The sequence below is a fragment of the Camponotus floridanus genome, unplaced genomic scaffold (genome assembly GCF_003227725.1).
Source record: "Camponotus floridanus strain SB8 unplaced genomic scaffold, Cflo_v7.5 scaffold38, whole genome shotgun sequence".
Lineage (NCBI taxonomy): Eukaryota > Metazoa > Arthropoda > Insecta > Hymenoptera > Formicidae > Camponotus > Camponotus floridanus.
Genome location: NW_020229525.1, coordinates 759,944 through 782,233, shown reverse-complemented (window position 1 = coordinate 782,233; position 22,290 = coordinate 759,944). Strand labels below are relative to the sequence as shown.

Genomic DNA, 22,290 nt, shown 5'->3' with positions numbered 1-22,290 from the left:
CACCCTGTAAAAAAAAAAAGAAAAGAAATTTTCATCTCTGTCGTAAGAGAATGATGCGAGAAAGAAAAAAAAATTACATCTCTCGGGGGCCACCAGTCAGCCTTTGTAACTTTGTTTTTTATCACGAGTAGATGATATATCAGAGTAGGTCACTCGTCTTCTGATATCTCTTGCGTGTTGTACCGGACTTTCTTGGTCCCACGAATGTCCGCATCGCAGACTATCGCGTTAAATGCGCTCCTGTCTATATATCTTGATGCACGCACGTCTATGCATGTCTATGCTTATTCGCTTAGACACGATTAATGCTTATCATCCGACTCATCTGTCATACATTTTTAATCACCGTATATCGTAGTCCCTTTTTCTGAATATTTTCAAATTCTCTTTCAATTCTCGTCTGACAACTGACTTTCAATGTAAATAATGTAAATAATTTCTGGATTCAAGTAATCGTGAAGAAAAATCATATTTTGCACGGACACTATATATACAAACTTCATTTTCCCGTGATTCTGTTCTCGATGCCTTTTTTCAATGCAATGGAAGCTTGCAGTGTGTAGTCGAGCACTTTTAACATAAATGTATAAATATGAACAAACAGAAATTGCTTTCCGCTTTTTCAAGATGTTATGAACATTAATAATATTGCATATGTATAATAATTCAATTATTATAATCTTTGTTTAAAAAAACTGCAGTTGCTTCGCGTTATGAGATTTTATCAATAGACATATATGATATTATTGATGCATTAAGTTATCTCAAGATCGCTTTCTCTCGATAATGTGATACTGCAGTGAATCTTATTAAATCATTACCATTCCAAATGAAATTTTAAAATATTTCAAATCAATTTTATGAAATATTTATAATTATTTTCTTAAATTTAATTAAATGAAAGGATTATTATTTTATACAACATTAAAAGAAATTCATAATTTTATGAAAAATTCTTTTCTATACACACAGACATATATCAATTATACGCGCGTAGAGAATTTTCTTATGTTAGAATTATAAATATAGCAAATTAGATGTAAATTAAATGCAACTTTCCTTGCTTTGCTTTAAGGAATTCAAAACAAATAAAAAGCCAGAGCAATACATATTCGTGACTATTCTATATATTCTATATAAAGAAATTATGTTAAGGAAAAATCATTATTCTGAACTTGTTGCTATTTTTCATTTATTATTGAAACATACTTTATTGATATATATCTTGCTAGGATCTTCATTTTTAAATATGTTTTCTCTGGCAACATGCAATTGCTTGCTACATGCATCATAGTATTCATATGTATACTTACTTTTTTAATATCAATAACAGCGAACGCATAAGCGAAGTGTTTATATAACAAAAATTATGTAGATTAAAAATTTTTAATCACATTTTGAGATTGAATTAAATGGCATTAAAATCTATTCCCAGAGAATCTTCAAAATTTACATGATAAACAGTGATTGGAAATCATTGCAATATATCTACTGTATAATATAGAATGTTTGAATTTTATAACTCGTTAATATTTCAATTCACGTAAATATTGCTTTTCAAGTAAATATTTTCTTTTTCCCAATTTTTCTTTCTCCATTTTTCCAATATTTAAATATACGTTTATTGCGTTTTAAATGCAAAATGCGCATAAATAAATATATTTGAAAAAAAAAGAATGGAAATTGATATATTGTAAAAAATTGACACGTAGTTTGCGTGATTCGGATTCTTTGAAAATTATCGTATATCGGAACGAGCTATGTATATTGAAGACAAACGTGACAACTTACTGTCTGTGGCGAGTAGCCGAGAAAATAATGCGTTACGCGTTCGCTGATTAGCGGCGATTCTATTCAACGTAAAATGAATCGCTTTTAATGTGCTTGTCGCATAGCGATTTAGAGACGTAGACCGTTAACGACGGGCGCCAGAACGGGCGGAGCTCCGTCACGTTTCTTGCCTTTCCAGAGAGGCAAAGGAAAAAGTGAGAGAAAGAGAGACAGAGAAAGAGAGAGGGAGAAAAAAAGGAGAAAGAAGGTGGCAAAGAGAAATTCTCCCGGGAATAAGGAGCGTGTGGGCATGCCTGACATGACACGGACCCATCGTCGGCGCATCATGCGACCATGCGAATGTAACTCGTAACAGGAACGGGGCTGTTTTGAGACGGGAAGAGAAGAAGCGACTGGGCAACTCGCGGAGCGATGTATGCCGCGGCAGGAGGTGCCAGCATCGCCAACCGGAGGAAGCAGAAGAAGCTGCAGCTTAACAAGCAAACGCCGGCCCATGTCGTTCCGCCAAGACTGAAGAGCGTACCCCCTGGCTCGCGTCATCACCAACAGCAGCAGCATTATCAGCACCACCAGCATCAGCATCAGCACCAGCACCAGCACCACCATCCGTACCATCATCATCATCACCATCACCATCACCACCCCCCGAGCAAGCTCGCCGCCACCCGTCAGCAAGTCCCGCGAACGCAACAAGCGCTGACGTCGACGTCTTCGTCGTCCGCCGCGTTTCACCCGGGCATCGATGATCGACGTCGTCACGCCACCGATCACCACAAGTCCCGCCAGCAGCAGCAGGTCCCGCCGGTCTCGCCGATCCAGTTCCCGATCTCGCCACCCCCGCTTTCCCTCGAGTCCTCGACGTCCGCCACCACCTATCCGGCCAACAACAAGTCCAGCAAGTTTCCCTTTCCGCCGTCCTCGGTCCTCGATCTCCGAGTATCGCCTCCTACTTCGGAGCTACAGGTGGGTATATCGTTGAGCACTCTCTCCTCATAATCTCAGCCTCTTCCGGCCAGCTCACGCTGTTTCTCTTAGTCGCTCTCTATCGCCCGATTCTTTATCACCTTTCATATCTTACATATAGTTTACGCGTATTTACATACGCGCCTAGGAATCACGCAAAGTGAAGTAAACGCCACACAGTGCGCGCATTAGGTAGAGAAAACTGTTGAATTTGTAACATGACTTAAGTTCAGCAAGTATACAAAATTATGATATATTTAAAGAATCTTTATAATTTCTTTAAATACTTACGTTATTTGTGTTAATTGTTTTTATTGTGCGCAGTCGGCGAACCTCGTTTTTCATATCAAATTTCATTGTTTTTGTTAAACTTGCAAAGTCTCTAGCATATATTATATCAGTTCCTGAAATTGGCTGAAATTTATTTAATAAAGATTTACTTTTTTAAACAGTGTCTTTTTTTTATCATCCAAAATTTCAATAGAAAAGTCCATTTTAATCTTCCCTTCAGTTTTATACATGTACATTGATTGAAAATTCGATTAGAAACCTGGCAGCCGTTATCTCTGCCAAGTGCACGATCGCATTGACGAATTAGATAAACGAAGATTATGAACTCATTCTATCGCTTTAGCGCGATTCACACCTCGCTCGAAGCGTATATTTCTTCTGGTTGCACCACACATCTCTCTTGCCACCTCTTGCAACGTATATAGCAAATAGCATCGATCGGCTGTCTGGTGGCGTACAACACGCGAGTAAATCTGTCGAATGGTGTAAGAAAGGCATGACAGATTCTACAAGTCCAAATATCTCTTCAGGGTCCTAGGTCGGCTAAAGGCTCCGCAATGTAATTTCAGTATAGCGTGAAACATGCCCCTCGTAATTATCGTCTTGGGCGAGCATGAGCAACGATCGATGCCGACGTCGGGTAGCACGACGTTAGATGTATATCGTTGCGTTCGATACCGTCCGGGATCGATGATGGATAATCTCTGAGGTGGACTCCAAAAAGATAGCTTCTCCTTATCCTGTATCGAGGATAAAAGAGAGAGAGAGAGAAAAAGAGAGAAAGAGAAAAAAAAATCGGCAATTATTAAGGGGGTTGACAAAATTTCGGTACAACTGAATAAGCGGAATGCAGGCTGCTCTATTGATTAGACGAACACAGCGAGAGAAACACCGAATACGGGGTGGTAAGGTGGTGAATTTTAGAGAATTACCTTCCAACTTCGCCACCAGACTCATTCCGCCGCTACCACGATATCCCCCACGATCTTACGTGTATGGGGTAAGTATCAAGAGTCACGGCCGCGTCGAAAAGCAATCGTGATCCCTTCGCGTGAGCGTAAATTAACAGTCACGTTGTAAATTAATAGTCACGCATTCCTTCCGTGGATCAGCATCTACAACGGAACCAGTTATAGATTAGAATCTGTCGCTATGAATCCTACGAATTCTATCGATCGTATATATGCATACATATTTCATCGATCAATATTTCTTTCTGCCGATAAACGGTGAAATCAATCGAGCGATTTCGAGGATCCAATGAATATGCATTATCAATCGATCTTAGAAAACATTCTATCATTTCTATCAGACTATCATTTCTAACTGAAATAATTTAATATTTATTCATATTATTTATTACATGTTCATTTTGTATTCATACAATATCTCAAGGTATATTGTCAATTTTCAAAGAAACTATAAATGATAAAGGATTTTAAATATCGATTGTCAAATCTAGAATATCGAATATTCAATTTTTTTAAAAAGAATTTAAATGGAATTTTTTTTATCGTCCAATTTAAAATTACTTATGGTACATAATAAATTGAACTGTTATAAAAAAATATGTAGCAATTCGATTTCATTGATTAATCACATTAAGCATCAAGATCATGCCATTCACATTGGTCTTAATAAATTGGTTTGTAACGTGTAACGATATGCCTGAGAATTACATATTTCAGTGCGGCGGTCAAGGACCTGGCGGTAAGGCAGCATGGCAGGGATGCAACAGACCTTCGCCTCTTCCCTTATCTCCTACGTCACCCGAATATCGAGATGGTTACAACAAAACAAAGCAATGCGAAGCACATCGGCGATGGATGAAAAGAAACAGGGTAATTTCGTCAATGGTTTCTAGATTATGCAGTTTATAGCATCTTTCTATATTAGGTACATTAGAGCAGTAGGTTCTAAAGGGTCTTCAGGTTCTAAAAGGTCTTCAGGTTCTAAAGGGTCTTCAGATTCTAAAACAAAGAGAGAATTATTTTTATTTAGTAAAAAAAAAAAAACATATATTAATATATTTATACTTGTATGTGTTTTATTCTAATATTATAATTATGCATATTGGTATTTTTTGTACACAAAATATCAATGAAATTGATAAATTGTAATTTCTTTGATTATTTAAAGAAAATATCACATATGTATTTCTTCATTTCTTTTTAAAATAAAATTATAATTTCATCATACTTTTTAATATTTTTTAGTATTTGTTAAATATTACATAATATTAAACATTAATTAAGAAACAAAAATAAAATATTCTTCAAGATGTAGGATTTTGCAAAATCATAATCAATACATATGTCATTTTAAACGAAATACATAATAATACATCTGCTAATAGAAAATTAAGTCTATCGCGGGATCGCGTGTGCTTTAGATAAGAGACGCCAGTTATTGTTATGGGAGCAGCGACGACGAGGAAGATGACAGCAGTAACGCCATACGACAGAGGGGAGAGGTCAGCGCGGCGGTCAACACCGTGCTCTACGTGGGTTTAGGGACCACTGCGCTCGGTTTAGTTATCTCGTTCGTCGGCACCGGTGAGAAGGGTTTCCTAAGCCCACAGCTGAGACTGGTCGGCCCGTCGCTCTTGTGCGCCGGATTGCTGTGCTGCCTATTTCGCGTGCTGCTGTGCCTCTGCCTGTGTCGCTGCGGCCAGTGCCGCTGGCAGTTCTGCCAGGTCGCCTCGCACAAGAAGGAGAAGGCGAGGAAAGCGGACATGAGACCGGGAACGTTATCGACCGCTTCGCTGTTGCCGCCGACGCAGCAGGAACGACCGATCGCGCCCACCAGCCGCTCCGTGTCACCGGCGACGAAGGGACACGAGCTCCTCCTCTCACCTGCCCAATTGCCAGAGTGAAAGGACAACGCAACGCGCGCCACGAACGTTTTTTACGAATGAATTCTATATACTATATACGCCGATTTACTGCCGGTTCTTGCCCAATTATTCGACTCTAGTTTCCGTTGCGGCTTGAACCGCAAATTCTCGCAGCCTAAACATACGAGTAGTCTAAACATGCGTCTTTAGATCTTAAACAATAGCTAAATAAAGAAATCGGCTACGTTTTTCTATCCTTGTCGTATTGTCGAGTAAGTAAAGAAGCCATCACTGTCGCCCGGATATCTTTCTTCAGTCTCCTGGTTTATTTACGCTCATACTTACAAGTTGCTTTTTTACAAAGGTACATAAAGTTATTTTAATTCGCGATTACTAATTTCGGTTTCTCGACCGAATCTTATAATCATACTTAACGTTAAAACTTAAAATATACTTTGTTGCCTACATATCGCTAGGCAAAGAACGTTTGTTTTTCCCACAAAATTAATCTGTGCGCATTCGTTTTTACGATCTGTTTCACAAATCACACAGTGTGTCTTAGAACAAATACATTATATCGAAATCACTTTAATTCCCAATGATCAGGAAAGTTGAAATTGCATCTGCTCATTGGACGAGTAACTATAAATGACAGAGGTGTCAGCGCTGGTTACGCTCGATGCTGTCGCGGTAATGGCAAATAATTGATCTTCATACATGCCTTGCGGCTCTGACTTTCCATTGCCAGTTGTAGCTCCAGTATTGGGAGGATTGTCACCTTTTGTTGCCTCACGATATTTTTGCAGATACATTTTCAAAGGCTCGACATAATTATCAAAACCAAGAGTAGTCATGGCAAATAAAATGTCTTCACCATTTATAGTTTTACGTTTTTCCATGTGACACCTGTCACTCGCTTCCGACGTGATAAATGAGATGAACTCTGACACGCACTCTTGAACACATTCACGCGCATCTTTAGCTATTTTTCCAGCTTCTGGAATCGCTCTTTTCATAATTTTGGCGACATTTGCTATCGGCAAGAAGCGATCCTGCTCACGAAGTGGCCCACCCCCAGTGGAAACCCCAGGACTTTGCAAGGGATCTCCAGTACCATGGTTGGAATCATCCGTATTCTCAGGGTCATCTGTGTAAAAGCATTCGTTAATACTCATACATCATTTTACAATTCAAAACATTTAATTTCCAATTTGACTCGCAATGATTTGCAAAGGTGCAACAATATATGTATAAATATTACAAGAATATCAAACTTTTAATAAATTATACATGGTTAGTACATTTTTACTCTCCCACTTCTATAGCAATAATATTAATAATTCAAATATAATTGACAAAAGTTCAACACGGCTAGTATATTGACAAGTTTATCAACAGACGAAATAGAAATTGTCGCAAAACTTTGGCAAACGAAAGATAAAGATACGAAACACAATTACATATGTGATTGAAATTAGAATATAATGAAATAAAATAAAATTAAAATTAAATTAAAATATAATAAAATGAAATAAAATTAAATTAAAATATAGTAAAATGAAATAAAATAAAATTAAAATATAATAAAATGAAATAAAATTAAATTAAAATATATAAACACATCTTGCGTAGGCTGAGGAACGACGTGTATTTCGAGGGAAAGACGCAACGTACAGGTTAAAAAAATAATGGCAGAATTCAAATACTCGACAACGTGCTTCAGAATTTTGCAAATATTGCGACGACAAGATACGTTAGCCTACCTTCCATATCCGATTGTCCGCCTATGTAAGACGCCGCGACGGTACCTCCTCCCAGAAACGCCGTTGATCCCAAGGGGTCGTCTCCGCTCTCACCACTATTCTCCATTTCGCGATACAGTTCCCGGTGATAATACGTGCTCAAGCTGATTCGAACACTTGGCGTGATTTTTCTGCTCCTTTAACCTTTTCTTATCTTTGTTTTTCTTGCCGCCGTAAGCTGCAAAGAATCACTTAACGTGTATATAAATATATGTATATGTATATATGACGGTCAGAGAAAAGAGAATACACGAATGCAGCAAGAAGCGAATAATATGGTAGACTTCCGTTTTGTATCCATTATTTCCGGAAGAGATGGCGATGCGTTATTCCCTAGCGTTATTCCCTGCTTGTGGAGACTTTAATCGACCAATCAGGACAAAAGAAATAAAAATTTTCTTTATTCTGATTGGTCGAAAAAATACTTGATCCCACGGGTGAGATTTTCGAATGCATTCTTGTAGGACGGAAAAAAGGAATTGGACCAATTAGAATCAAGAAATCTATTAAATGCAAATTCGAAGCGTTGGAACTATCCAGATAAATTTGCACAGATGCATAAAGAAATTAATCAATCAGGACAAAAGAAATAAAAATTTTCTTTATCCTGATTGGTCAAAAAAATACTTGATTCCACGGGTGAGATTTTCGAACGCATTCTTGTAGGACGGAAAAAAGGATAGGAATTGGACCAATTAGAATCAAGAAATCTTTTAAATGCAAATTCGAAGCGTTGGAACTATCCAGATAAATATGCACAGATGCAAAGAAATTAATCAATCAAGTGTCTACTGTATGGAACACCGTACACTATTACTATCAGATAATGATTGATTTTTCCTGCATTTTTCTTGGTATACACATGATGCCTCATTAGCTTATGCTTGCAAATTTGTCTAGATAATCTCGTATCAGATTGCGCAGTAAAGATTAAAGATTGGAATTGAAGCGCAGAATTTGAGTGTAGGAAGTGCAAACAAAACAAACAGATTTATTTGAAATGTCAAGTAAGATTTATCTCTGATTTCGTGTCCAAAGGCTCCCGCAGATAAAATGATAACGAATCTGACTATCATATCGCACTTTCGAACAAGGTATAATGTGTACATATTTTTTTGTGAATAAGAGAAGAATTTCATTTTGCAGTTTGACAGAATCGAGGGAGAGCCAGAATAAAAGGATAGACGGATTTCTAACGTGTACATACGACTTTTCTAGGAATCCACCAATCTGCGCCGACGTGACGTCACAGAATGACAACCTGATCGGCGAGTGTTGTCAAGTTTTGCTGTGTGTATAGAATTTGATTATACGCATCAGCGAGTTATCGCGTAATCCTTTCTCTCCCGGTCGTGTGTCTCGCGCGTTCAACTGACATTGAAAATATTCCGCGATAAGTGCCGCCGTGCGTTCACCAATGTTGCAATGATGCAGAAGCGCGTCATGTATGGCGACGCGCGGAAACTGTGCGAGAGACAAACGCAATTGGCCCCGTACGGGCCCTGCCTCGCGTCAGACTAACGCTCAATGGCTTTATTCGAGAAGAGATACACGAATAAAGTGTTGTTAGATGATACGGAGCAGCTGACTAGCGTCATCGAAAATGCGAGGACCATCGACGGGCATACGGTACTAGATCTCCTCTCTCTCTCCTCTGTAATCAAGTCTGATTACAGAAAGTTTTATTTAATCAACGTGATACGGATATAAGAATCCTTGTTATTACTTTTTCCTTATAGTGGTCGTACTTTGTCATTTTAACGTTGCATTCGTTTTGTATGCGCAAATCAAGTTGAAATACTCTATCTGTCACAATCATATATCTTCTGACTTTGTTTTTGGATATAACCATATTTATTATTGACCTGAGATGTATAATGAAAATTCTGATGCATATTTAGGAATACGTAATCAAAACACAGAGAGGTCCGCTTCCTGAAAGATCTTGGAGAGTGAGCAGACGTTACAATGACTTTGTACAGCTCAATGCAACTTTATCTATATCTGGCTTCGATTTGCCACTACCACCAAAAAGAATTATTGGTAATATGGAGCCAGACTTTATAGCTCAGAGACAAATAGCACTGCAGGTTTATCATCATAATATAACATACACTTTTTAATATACTATACTTGTGCAATGCAATAAATAAAAGATTTATTTCTTATCTCTTTTTTTCTAGAATTATCTAAACATAGTACTAATGAATCCTATACTGGCATCTTCACTTCCTATGAAAAAGTTTTTAGACCCTGAGAATTATACAGCACCATTACATGGTAAGCTTATTTCTCATAAAGATGATCATGAAATATTTTAAACATTATATTTAGACATAATAATTAATGTCTTAATGATTATATTATAAACTTTTTCTTTCTAAATATTATACAGTTTTATATATATTCAGTTCTAGAGATATATTAAATACATGTTTGCATGTGCAAAATATTTATATGTTTATATGTAAAAAATATTTACATGTTTTACAGAAATCGCGTTACAACAAGTGTCATTAGCATTAAGGAGCGACGCCAATTTTGAAGTATGCAAACCTATCCCTGATATGGGTTGGCGATTGAGAAAACATTATTATACAGTAAAAAATCGTCAGAATCCAAAACAAGAACTCTTGTTAGCTTGGGTGGAATTTGGTCCTGATAAACATTTGCAAGATAAAGATATACAAGGAGTTTTCAAGACTTTGGGCTCTCTACGACACACTTACATCGAACCAATGGTACATCAACATGTTACAGACAATGGGGCACTAACGATAAGAAATTTCTATCCAATGGGCACATTACGTGATATTCTGTGTGTCACTAAACCTAAACAGCCATTTATAAAGAAATATGGAAATCCAAAACAAATAAAATCATTGACTACTCAAGAAGTCGCGACGTATGGTTATCAGGTATGGTTAAAAATTATTACGTAAGAATCACATTGTAATATGACATTTAAAACGATCATTCTTTGCATAATAATATTGAATTTGTAGATATTGGAGGCTCTAGGATTTCTTCATGAGAAGGGATTACCTTATGGACATTTACATACCGGCAATGTCCTTTTAACCCCAAGATGTGCTAAATTATTAGATATAGAAAATGGACTTTTAGGATTACCAGCATTTTACCGGCCTTATGTAGTGCAAAGGCGTAAATTACATGCTACGGTAATATTAATAGTGATCAATATATAAAATATTTTGTAATTGATGGTACAACTAAGTTAAAAAAAATAAAGATATAATTTTTTAATTTTTAAAGTCATTTATATCTCAAAAAGTTATGGATAAAAAAATTTTGTTTAAATCATCTTAAGTTTGTCACCCAAAATTATTAGCCCTTCTTCTATACAAGGTTATATTTTCTATATAAACGTTTTCTCGCATTTAGAAAATTTACATGTTTTGATATATTTTCTTAACAGACTCAGGTTGATGTATACTCATTTGGACATGTTTTGTATGAGATGGCATTTGGACGACCGCTTTTGGAAGCGACATGTTCTGAACTGCCACATTGCGAAGCAAACCTGAAAAATTTGTTAGAAGTTATATTATCACCAGAAGCTCTAAAACAAGATTTGCCAACAGTGACTCGATTATTGGAACATCCATTTTTCGAATCGACAAGACGCGCTACTTTGGCTATTGGCGCTGTGGAAAAACCATATTTCAAATTGAGCAACCATTTGAAGGAAGCCTTGCAAGAAGCTGTAAACAAAGCTGAACAGCGATTGCGTGATGAACAGAAAGTCGCCCGGCACCAGAAGAGGCTCGTCAAAGTTCAAGAAATGATGAGCTCTGAAGAAGAGATGAAAAAACGAAAGCACAAATTGGTGAGTATATAATAAAGGAAAAAAGGAAGTTTATAGAATAAAAAATAACGATCGAGATAGCATCTCATTTCGATTACTATATATTGCAGAAGAAAGAACAGAAATTGGCGCAGGAACAACGCTCTGCATCACAGCTGGGAACAAATGGGACAAAACAAATAAATGGTAAGAGTCCAGAACGCTCGGACAGTCCGACAAGTACATCTACAGCTACCAGCGTTGGAACGTTGACTCCTCCATCGCTTCGTAAGTCTTTATAACGCTTCTCATTGCTACCGTCATTGATGCTAATTGACATTTACGTTTCTACATCTCTTGATTAGCTGGGCACAAAAGTTGATGGCGCGTACTGAGGTCATTCCTTTCACGTAGGTCATTCGAGCATTCAGGTCTCCTTAATGTCTAACAACTTTTCATAATTATTCTCTCATCTTTATTTTGTAGAATTTTTCCTCATTGTTGCTTTGCAGGTTTTCTCCGATCTAAGATGTATTCTTGCAATTTGAGAATTACTCGTAGCTTATCTTGTGTGTTATTTTCAGATTTTTCAATGTTGTTTGTAATGTATAATTGTCATATACATATGTATGGTTAGTTGCATATCTCCATTTTCTTGAAGAGATGAATTAGACAAATCTTTCTTGAATTTCCTAGAACAAAATGTATGTTTATGCTGTGAAATCTACTATATCGTTTTTCATTTTTTTTACTCAAGGCTCTGTAGATATTCCGCAAGGGGATGCAGTTCCTGGCAAAAGCGTTCCGCCACCACCTTCGTTACCGCCGCCGTCTGAAGCGTCTAGTGGTGTATCAAATAATGTACCAAAATCATCAAACAACCGTGCTGCTTTACTCGGTAGTATTTGCAATTTCGACAAGAATAGGCTGCGGAGGATCGCAAATGGTCATCGTTAGATAAATAGACAAAAGGTAATTAGATTAAGATTAAATAAACGAAGAGAGAAAAGGCAAATTTATTTCAAATCTAGTATGACTGCCATGCAACGTCAGATAAAAAACTTTGCTTGTGCTTGATTAGAACAGACAATGCACCTGTAGATTATATTATTACATTGAATTCAAAAATTGCCTGAATGATATAGCTGTGTCATGCTCCTCGTGACTCTTAATAAAATTGGAATAATTGTTTTGTTTCGATCGCGATACTTGTATTTTATAAATTTTTTAATATTATTTTAGTGTGCTCTTGATATATAATAAGACTCTAGCTTAAAGCAGTGTTATATTAAAGAGTAAAACGTATTAAATTTGTGATATAATCGATATTTGGCCTATGTTTTTTTATGAAATCTGATACAACGCTTGCTTCGTCTATAGACTTGCCGTCCAAGAACGAGCCTAAACATATACAGAACAACTAATCAAAATAACAAATGCTTTGAAAAATTGCCATCTATACGAATCTTATATTCCTCCCAAATTTGTATAAGAGCTACTCAAGCTTTCTCTTCTTAGAAATATTAATAGAATATAATAACAGGAACATGTAATTATATATTATCTAGTTAGTACAGAATGTATAGTAATTATGCTGGGAGCAATTTGAAACATTTTTAAAATTATTTTGATTGATAATATTATGTTTATACTTGAATTAAGAAGAATATGACCATATGAGAAATTGCACTTTCTAGTCCAACATCTCTCTCTCTTCTTTCTCTCTCTCTTTCTCTCTTCCATTTATATAACAATTAATAACATCATAGAACTTTGAATACATATTATTTATCATTGTGGGCCAAGTTTCGCGATCGATTTACATTTTATTATGGCTCGTCTTTCTCTTTTCGGATGTATATATCAAATTTGTTTAAATGCAAATAAGAAAAGATAGTGATACAATGGGGTGTGATAATACATGCATATATTAAATAAATTTCCTCTGGTTATACTCATCTACTGTTTTAACTATTCAAAGAGAGTTTATGATATATATAATATATATAAATACATATATACACATACTTTTCGTTTGTGTTTACACGGTAAAATGCGAGGATCATACGCCGCTTTTGTATCGCTCGTGAAATTGGAACGTCTAGTTTTACGAATTAAAAACGTGCCAAGGGATATATGATCTTCGTATTTTTGATGCGAATAATGCGATATCAATAGTAGACTATATAGAATGTAATCTATTTCTGTATGTTGTGAACAAGTATGTATCTCGTATAAATCCATATATCTGTGGATATAACAAAAAATTGTAACATATATAATCACATCTTTTAATACACTTATCACTGTTTTAGATGTATATGGCAACTGTGTAATTATGATCAAATATGATCTCTAGTACAGATGATTATAATAATAAGAACGTATAATGAAATATTTATATTTGCTCTTTAAAATTTATTATATTATATCTAGTTCTGAGAGAGAAAGGTTGCTTATATATTCGAGAGTATAAAAGGATAAACTTTTGTCCATGAAATTTTACATTCAACAAAATATTATGACCAGTCTGTTATCAGTCTGTTATTTGACTGTATCTTTCAAAAACAGATATATTAAAACAATGGATGATAGACAAAAAAGAAATATTCTTTTATGATAATACATTTTATTTATACATATATACATATATATATATAGCACTAAAAATCTATAAAATCTACAAAACTAGTGAATAACAAAGGCTCTTTAAGAGTTTCTTGTAAAAGGCATGAGCATTTTAAGCGTTACTTTAGACTTCCCTTTGCAGAATTGTTATATGCCTTACATTTGTAAACAGGTAATGTACATAGCAGAGAAACTATATAGAAACCTTACCTAGGGAAGGGAACAAAATTTTAATTTTACTAAAATAAGAGAAATGTCGAGTCAAATGATGAAACAAACAAGACAATTTTATTTCAGACGAAAGAGGCAAGTATTTTAATAATTGGTAACATATATATATATATATATATATATATATATATATATATATATATATTCAACAAGTATATATACATGTGTAAATTTATTATGTTTAAATAATCCCAAAATTTTGATAGCAGTCCATGTGTATAGTATAAAAGTATGTGTATAACTTTGTGTGTATATATATATATATATATATATATATATATATATATATATATATATACACATACATACACACACACACACACACCCCCACGGGAACGTGGTATAGATATGCGATTGTCATGATAACAGAGCTATTGTAACGACTTAAATATATCACAATAAATATCTAAAAAAAGAAAAAAACAACCATCCATCAACGAATACATTGTCTTTTTCACGAATTATTAAACGACATAATATAAAATCATTTCCCGTCTATATTGCATCTGTATAATTAGGCTTTATGCAGATTTACCATAACAAAAGTGGTATGAACCTCTTCTAATGTACAAGATACGCCATATATTATAATGTTTGTTTTTCTTAACTGCGAATGCGAGCATTAATACGCATTTCTAATAAAACAAATATAAATCGATTAATTGGCACGGTGCTTGAGAGCGAGAAGCATATAATCAATAATGGCCAGATATGCGTTTTATTTCCCACTAATAGTGATACCTTAAACCGTCTTTGAAAATACAATAATGAATGAGGTACTGGCACGGTTTTTGCAGTTATGTTATTAAATTGGTTATATTACGCAATCTTTGCTTGTACTATCAAAACTTTTATTGAGAATTATCGTAAAATCGTGATAATATTACGATTATTCGTACTATGTACATATATTTTATATGTATAAGTATATATATATATAAATATATATATGTAATATATTTATACGTATAATACAATATACATATATATACATAATTATATATTTAATTTTATAATAATTTATATGTATCATAAAAGACGATACATTGTTCGAGAATATGCAACTCTCCAAAGAATTATATGTGCAGCATGTATCATTTGTGCACATTTTCTTAGTTATAAACTTCTGACAAAGTTGCAGTCAGTTTGCTACTAATACTTATTTAATTATCTCTCTATCATATGTGATTTTAAAATTGAACGTGTCGTCCGCGAAATCAATAAAAATTATAAATAAAATTCATCCTTATTAATAAGTGTCCTTAAAGAAGAGAAGCTAAATTTTACAAACTTTTCTATTAAAGAATAGTTAATTCTATATTTATGAGATGTATACAATTGGAAGCAAGTATATAATTTTTGATACATTCTCTACATGTATCTCAAGTAGGCTTTCGGAGAGTTACGAGAAGAATAACGACGAAAACGTCGCAGAATGACTCATTACAATTACATACAATCGATGCTTACGTTAACTGATAATCAATATTGTCAAAAAAATACTACTTACAATATGAATACAATGCTTTAAAAAAAAGGAAACCGATTCCGTATAGATCGTGCACATACAAATCTCACTTCTTTTGATCACGCAAACAATCATCTCTTTATATTTTTGGCAAATGAAGGCTAGATAGTGGGATGACGGAAAAAAAATCGTCTTCGTCATAACTTTGCGTGGAGCTTTTCCGTTGCTGCCTTCAATCTGAAAGTGTTTAAATATTTTTTTTTGCGTTCTTTACTATTGTTTCTTCTTTACTTCATAATGCTCGCGAAATATGAAGATTTTAGCATAGCTTTACCTTGAAAGTTCCTCTTGAATGCGATCGGTTATCGCCTTTCGTGCTTCCATCTCACCCGTTTTTGACGCCCGCAAATCGGCCAGCAATCCACTAAAGTCTATGGGCTCACCGTAATTCATAGTAACTTTCTTTCCTGTTCTAAATATGTAGGGCGGCTCGTTGGGAAGTACATCATCCATACCGAAATGGTAAATAGGAATTACGATAGGCGTAATGGGCGATTCTAATATTAATCTACCCACGCCCCATTTCAACCTAAAGAATATTATCGATTAATTTAACTCACGTTGAATGCGATATGCTCATCTACAATCTTCTTATTTTATATGTATAGAGTTTTAAGAAATAGTTTTTGTAGAGTCAAAGATATTTTTCAAGAATTAAGCAAATATATACATTTAAATTTTTAATATTTTAATAATCCAATCATTGTACATTAGGCTTATTTCAATTGAATCGATCTTTATCTCTAGCATGCGATAAACGTTTCAAAAATTTTAATTGCAAATTGTAAACATTTTTTTGTATTTTTTTTTTCACTTGCATCATAATACGATAGCATTAATTCGTAGTAGCGTATGCAGATTTGCGCTCTCAGGTTTCAGAGCGAAAGATTACGAAAGTAACTCGAGTACGAACCTTATATCTTCCTTATACATATTGACTTTTCCTTCGGGGAAGACATGCACCCACTCGCCACAAGCCAACCTTTCGATGCAGAAGTCCATGGCTTCCTGATACACGCCGTTACCTCTGACGATGGGTATGCACTTGCCGAGCATGAAAAAGTAGGAATGCCAGACATTCGTGAAACAAATGTCCTGGGCGGCGAGCGACCATCGTATCTTACGTCGATTAAACCCGTGCCGGATGTCCAGGGTCGCTAAATGAGTTCAGAGATTTTTCTGTCTTAAATTCTTTCATTCGATCGCGTATCGGCGTCGTTCTGAGAAAGAAAAATACGTCTCAAAAGAGGGGACATGAGCGAACATTTAAAGATGTCGAGACACTGTGTTACTCGTTTTTAAAGAAAGAGAAAAAAAACACGAGCGGAAAAGTCCAAGGAAACGTATTATATTAATTACGAGAACAATTAAGCGCCGGAGACACACGGAACTAACGATAAAAATACCCTTGTCTTGTTTTCACGTGTAACTACTAATATGACTAGCTATTATCTTATCATTAGTAATTTCGCATTTACAAGTCATTAAACTAATTCGAATACGAAAAATACACAGAGAAAAATGTACACTGTATTTAAGTAAATTATTTATTTTAAATATAACATAAGTTTATATATCCGCAAATATATATTAAATTTACTACAAGCATTAAATTTAATTGAATATATGCTGAATTTTAGTAAGTGCAGTATTTTAGTCAAGAATATTATAAATTAAAACAAAAATTTGGTTTGCTTACTACATACAATTGACGTGAAGTAAGTTTGATTTTTCTTTGATACAACTTTACAATATTCTTGAAAAGAAAATAAATTCTTCTTTTGACATGATAATGTTTACATGATACATGAGATTTTCTAACACTTGTGATGAGTATATTTTAAGATTATTATCAAGAATATATTCTTTGTTGAAGAAAATTATTATTTAAAAAAAGAAAAATAAACTGAGTAATCTCTTTTCTTGACAGTAGAATGATTATAGATATTTTTCGCTGTGTACTCGGACAGACAATTCGATTTTTAATTTTTTTCCAAGAACTAGCTGGTTCTGTACACAGAGAAAAATGTATTCTATTCAAGTAAATATTATTTAGTTTAAGTATATTATAAGTTTATATATCCGCAAATATATCACAAGTTCACCACAAGCATTAAATTTAATTTAATATATTCTGAATTTTAGTAAGTGCAATATTTTAGTCAAGAATATTAAAACAAAAATTTGGTTTGCTTACTACATAGAATTGACGTAAAGTAAGTTTGATTTTTCTTTGATACAACTTTATCATATTTTTCAAGAGAAAATTAATTCTTCTTTCGAATACATGATAATGAGATTTTCTAATACTTGTGATGAGTATAGTTTAAGACTTATCAAGAATATATTCTTTGTTGAAGAAAATTATAACTTAAAAAAAGAAAAATAAACTGAGTAATCGCTTTTCTTGGCAGTAGAATGATATTTTTCTCTGCACGGAGAACATTGTAAAGTTGTATCAAAGAAAAATCAAACGTCAACTCTTGTAGTAAGCAAATCAAATTTTTGTTTTAATTTAATATTCTTGACTAAAATAAATACTGCACTTACTAAAATTCAGAATATATTCAATTAAATTTAATGCTTGTGGTAAATTTATGATATATTTGCGGATATACAAACTTATGATATACTTAAAATAAATAATATTTACTTGAATACAGTATATATTTTTCTCTGTGTGTGTACGCGAATGACAGACAATTCGATTTTTAATTTTTTTCCTCAAGAACTAGGCTGGCTCTGTAGTTAACGAATTTCACACATTGAGATATCGTTATTTCGTTTCTCGGCGCTTAACTGCGTCTGCGGAAAGCATGCTGTTTTATTAAAATGTAGGGTCCCGTCGTCGCGTCGTTTTACACCTCGAACGATTCGTACGCGAGCGCATATTTTATTTACATTTTTTTCTCTCTCTTCTCGAGACAATAAATCAACCGCGCGCAACGCGAGTCCGGCTGACCGAGAGAGGGACTGATGATACGTTATTACGCGGATGCCGAAAGGCATTTAAACGAACGACGTGAAGAGGAAAAAGCTTACCCCATAGGCCCGGATCGTCGAAACAACTGTGATGATTCGACACGGTAATGAGCGGAACGTTTTTCGGCCGGAGGTCTAAGGCGCGCACGATAATGTGCTTGTTGTACACCGTCGTTTTGTTCAGCCATTCTTAAATGCACAAGATAAATTCTTTGTTAGATTACACACCACGGAGGATACTCACACACGTAGTCGTAGTCATTTACGGCCCAGAGTCCGCGAAACGGACTCGCCTTGGCTCTCGACCTGAGTTTCCTGACACAAAAAATCAGAGATTCGTCAAAAAATCAGGGTCGGATCGTCGCGTTTTAATCTTCAAAATCGAGAGCTTCGATATGTTAATTCGAGAGATTGCCTCTCTTCTACACGCACGTTAATCGAACACCCTTCACGCGAGAATGATAATCGCAAACTTCCTTTAAAAACGTTTGCTTTACGTTGCTTTAGGTCAATTATCTATAATTATACGTTTACGGGAGAGCGAACGTAATTATATAACGATAAATTAATGCTTTATTACAGATTCAAGTTAATAATAGCCCTGTTAATGAATATTTTGTTAGTAAATAATAAGTGACGCGCAAGATACTCTGAAAAGCATAATGTAATAATGGTTGGAAATCGATATCGCATTATTAAATTACATACCGAGTTAGCATGACAGTTCTTTAAAATCGTCGTAAATCAGAAAACATACGAACTTTGTATCTGACCTTTGTATCTCTGCGTACGATGAATTAACAAATTTTTTTCGCATGAATTAACAATTTTTTTTCGCATGAATTAACATAATTTTGCATTCACTTCAAATTATGTGTTATAACGCGAATGAGTGTCACGCAGAAAAAAAGCAATAAACATAAATTTTATAGTCAATGTTATTATATTTCACGGTGAAATGCGTTAATAAATGTTATGTTATTATGCAAATATTGATACCTGAAAAAATGCAAAATGTGCAAAAAAATATTATTAAATATAAAATGGTTTATACTTATGTTTAAAAAAAGTTCAGTCGATCACGTTTAGCGCAATTGATGTTTACGTGCAAAAATTATTTTGTTTATATTTAATGCGCTTACTTTTATTAAATTCTACATGTACTTTTATTTATTACAAATTGTATTAAAATGACATGTTAATTTATTGAAAAATATACAAACTCTTTCTGACTTTGTAACGAATATTTCAATAAATAAATTTAAAAAAAAGGAGATAAAGAAACATTCTGCATTCTGCTAAAACTCTGCGAAATACATTTAGATCACATTATATAATAGATTTTATATACAAAGATTATCAAGAGTGCATAATGTCTATGTTTACGATATATTACGTACATAACACATCGACCACATGTATTACTAATACTAATATTACGCGTGAAAGAGAATAATATTGCTGGTAGAGACACATACGTGCAAAACCTGATCTTGGACGAGCGGCGAGTCTGTACCTCAATTAAGCATAATGATCGATGACGACACAATGACTATGATCTTTCTCTAGCGATTGATGTTGACAGATAAGACTTGCTTCAATCATAACTCGTGTGTCACGCTCTAGGATGTGTTTTCTAATTTCATTATTTTTTACAAACAACACATTACGTTTTCGAGCCTCGACGATGGTACCTGTCGCTGAACGTTCGCGCCCGTGCATTTTCGCGCGGAGGAAACTGCCACCGTCAATGCCAGCCAATCTAACGACATGCCATAGCTCGTGCTATATATTTTCATTTAACCTTCGTCACCTACGTTGCCCTACGCGAACCTACGCCACTCTATAAACGAATGCACGGGAAACGATCGTTCGCTCGCGCGCACCATCGTCACCGCTCGATCACATGGCACCTGTCATCGCGACTGTCGCGAGACTCGCGAGTCGAATTCCGCGCGACAACCGGCGCGCGGACGGCCCTTACCTATGATGATTTTCGAGACGATGCCCACCGCCGCGAAGGTTATGCTGCTCGCGATGTTCCACAGTCGGGACGGGTTCCGTAGCCGCGGGATGATCCACTCGATGTTGTATGGCATCGCGTCGACGGCCACCACCGTGCGTGACTATCTAGAGCGAACGGCGGTACGACGCTTGTCTGAAGCAACGGGAAACGGCTTCCCCGCGAGAGATCGTCCGGTCTTTCGTAACGCGCGGCAGCCATCTTCGTGCGCGAGTCAGCGCCATGTTTCGCGACGCGGTCACGTGGCCGAGCGTCCCCGAGCGTCCCCGAGCGTCGCCGAGCGTCGCCAATCTCGGCCGATCCCGGCCGAACGTCACCACCTGATCCGCGCGAAATCGAATTTCGATTTAGAACGATGCGAGATTTAGATAACGAGTATGTTATTTTGCGAAAGAATCGAGTAACTCATTTTAGAAAAGAATCGAGTCCTTGATTCGAGTCGAGTTATTTTGAGTACAAAATATACAAATATTGATTTGACAAGCTCGATTGAATTGAAAATATCTTAGTATTCGAGTAGTATATCTTAGTATCTTAGTATTACGAAATCATTAAATATCGATATCAGTACACAGAGAAAAATGTATACTGTATTCAAGTAAATATTATTTATTTTAAGTATATCATAAGTTTGTATATCCGCGAATATATATTAAATTTACCACAAGTACCGAATTTAATTGAATATATTCTGAATTTTAGTAAGTGCAGTATTTTAGTCAAGAATATTAAATTAAAATAAAAATTTGATTTGCTTACTACAAGAGTTTGACGTTTGATTTTTCTTTGATACAACTTTACAATATTCTTGAAGAGAAAATAAATTCTTCTTTTAAGTACATGATAGTGAGATTTTCTAACACTTGTGATGAGTATATTTTAAGATTATTATCAGAGGAATATATTCTTTGTTGAAGAAAGTTATTACTTGAAAAAAGAAAAATAAACTGAGTAATCGCTTTTCTTAGTAGTAGAATGATATTTTTCTCTGTGTGAATGAAAATATAAAGTGAACGTACTTTTATATCCACATTTTTCCTTCGCCTAGTTCCCATTTAATACAAAACATTTGATACACAGAAAAAAAAGGACATTCTTGTTTTGAAAATATATTTAGTTTTAACATGGAAATCTTGAAATGAGATTATATCGCGTTAATTAAAGAATTAAATAATTAAATTTAGAATTTAGGGCTCCTACTTCTCCCCCTCCCTTCTTCTCACCGGCATGTCTCTTATCACCTGGGTAATGTATATTTAATGCGCAGTTTTTGACGCGACGTGCTTAGTCATGTTTCATTGCGTCCTTGGATTTCTGCAAATTCGCCTTTGAATGCTTATCCACTTTAATCAGCTGGGTTTCATCAGTTATCAGTATTATTAAAACATTGAGGAAAGAAATTTGCTT

General features: G+C 35.0%; 4 protein-coding genes across 6 annotated transcripts; 2 read left to right on the top strand and 2 right to left on the bottom strand.

Annotated features, from left to right (window-relative positions):
- Positions 1–1,665: 1,665 nt before the first annotated feature.
- On the top strand, positions 1,666–6,135 carry LOC105249614 (voltage-dependent T-type calcium channel subunit alpha-1H). Its single transcript, XM_011255205.2, has 3 exons — positions 1,666–2,754; positions 4,734–4,886; positions 5,438–6,135. Exons 1-3 carry the CDS (start codon positions 2,203–2,205, stop codon positions 5,918–5,920), a joined length of 1,188 nt encoding a protein of 395 aa, XP_011253507.1. The 5' UTR covers positions 1,666–2,202; the 3' UTR covers positions 5,921–6,135.
- A 49-nt stretch (positions 6,136–6,184) lies between these two features.
- LOC105249484 (nuclear transcription factor Y subunit B-4) lies at positions 6,185–7,969 on the bottom strand. The gene is made up of 2 exons (XM_011254997.2): positions 7,645–7,969; positions 6,185–7,028 (listed from the first exon to the last, which is right to left on the bottom strand). The coding sequence occupies exons 1-2, from the start codon at positions 7,748–7,750 to the stop codon at positions 6,484–6,486; spliced, it is 651 nt and encodes a 216-aa protein (XP_011253299.1). The 5' UTR covers positions 7,751–7,969; the 3' UTR covers positions 6,185–6,483.
- Positions 7,970–8,590: 621 nt separating this feature from the next.
- On the top strand, positions 8,591–14,111 carry LOC105249470 (PX domain-containing protein kinase-like protein). 2 transcript variants are annotated; one of them, XM_011254987.3, is made up of 10 exons: positions 8,591–8,777; positions 8,902–9,312; positions 9,585–9,773; positions 9,867–9,963; positions 10,177–10,601; positions 10,689–10,865; positions 11,123–11,533; positions 11,623–11,779; positions 11,857–11,901; positions 12,249–12,428. In XM_011254987.3, the coding sequence occupies exons 2-9, from the start codon at positions 9,211–9,213 to the stop codon at positions 11,871–11,873; spliced, it is 1,575 nt and encodes a 524-aa protein (XP_011253289.1). In that variant the 5' UTR covers positions 8,591–8,777; positions 8,902–9,210; the 3' UTR covers positions 11,874–11,901; positions 12,249–12,428. The 2 variants fall into 2 exon arrangements, with proteins under 2 accessions (XP_011253289.1, XP_011253283.1); XM_011254981.3 differs by lacking the exon at positions 11,857–11,901 and having other exon boundaries at positions 8,592–8,777; positions 12,249–14,111.
- Positions 14,112–15,379: 1,268 nt separating this feature from the next.
- On the bottom strand, positions 15,380–21,106 carry LOC105249462 (tafazzin homolog). 2 transcript variants are annotated; one of them, XM_011254959.2, is made up of 6 exons: positions 20,845–21,106; positions 19,167–19,175; positions 18,921–19,049; positions 16,792–17,035; positions 16,153–16,407; positions 15,380–16,055 (listed from the first exon to the last, which is right to left on the bottom strand). In XM_011254959.2, exons 1-6 carry the CDS (start codon positions 20,957–20,959, stop codon positions 16,016–16,018), a joined length of 792 nt encoding a protein of 263 aa, XP_011253261.1. In that variant the 5' UTR covers positions 20,960–21,106; the 3' UTR covers positions 15,380–16,015. The 2 variants fall into 2 exon arrangements, with proteins under 2 accessions (XP_011253261.1, XP_011253271.1); XM_011254969.2 differs by lacking the exon at positions 19,167–19,175.
- Positions 21,107–22,290: the final 1,184 nt, after the last annotated feature.

Bases quoted from the DNA above. Each gene is read 5' to 3' on its own strand.
- LOC105249614 (XM_011255205.2), top strand. From the start codon at position 2,203: ATGTATGCCGCGGCAGGAGGTGCCAGCATCGCCAACCGGAGGAAGCAG. The intron at 2,755-4,733 runs GTGGGTATATCG...TACATATTTCAG, and splicing joins CTCCTACTTCGGAGCTACAG to TGCGGCGGTCAAGGACCTGG. The intron at 4,887-5,437 runs GTAATTTCGTCA...CGTGTGCTTTAG, and splicing joins GATGGATGAAAAGAAACAGG to ATAAGAGACGCCAGTTATTG.
- LOC105249462 (XM_011254959.2), bottom strand. From the start codon at position 20,959: ATGCCATACAACATCGAGTGGATCATCCCGCGGCTACGGAACCCGTCC. The intron at 17,036-18,920 runs GTAAGCTTTTTC...GAACTCATTTAG, and splicing joins CGACGATCCGGGCCTATGGG to CGACCCTGGACATCCGGCAC. The intron at 16,056-16,152 runs GTAAAGCTATGC...AAACACTTTCAG, and splicing joins ATTCAAGAGGAACTTTCAAG to ATTGAAGGCAGCAACGGAAA.
- LOC105249470 (XM_011254981.3), top strand. From the start codon at position 9,211: ATGGCTTTATTCGAGAAGAGATACACGAATAAAGTGTTGTTAGATGAT. The intron at 9,774-9,866 runs GTTTATCATCAT...CTTTTTTTCTAG, and splicing joins AGAGACAAATAGCACTGCAG to AATTATCTAAACATAGTACT. The intron at 9,964-10,176 runs GTAAGCTTATTT...CATGTTTTACAG, and splicing joins TTATACAGCACCATTACATG to AAATCGCGTTACAACAAGTG.
- LOC105249484 (XM_011254997.2), bottom strand. From the start codon at position 7,750: ATGGAGAATAGTGGTGAGAGCGGAGACGACCCCTTGGGATCAACGGCG. The intron at 7,029-7,644 runs GTAGGCTAACGT...GCTTTTACACAG, and splicing joins CGGACAATCGGATATGGAAG to ATGACCCTGAGAATACGGAT.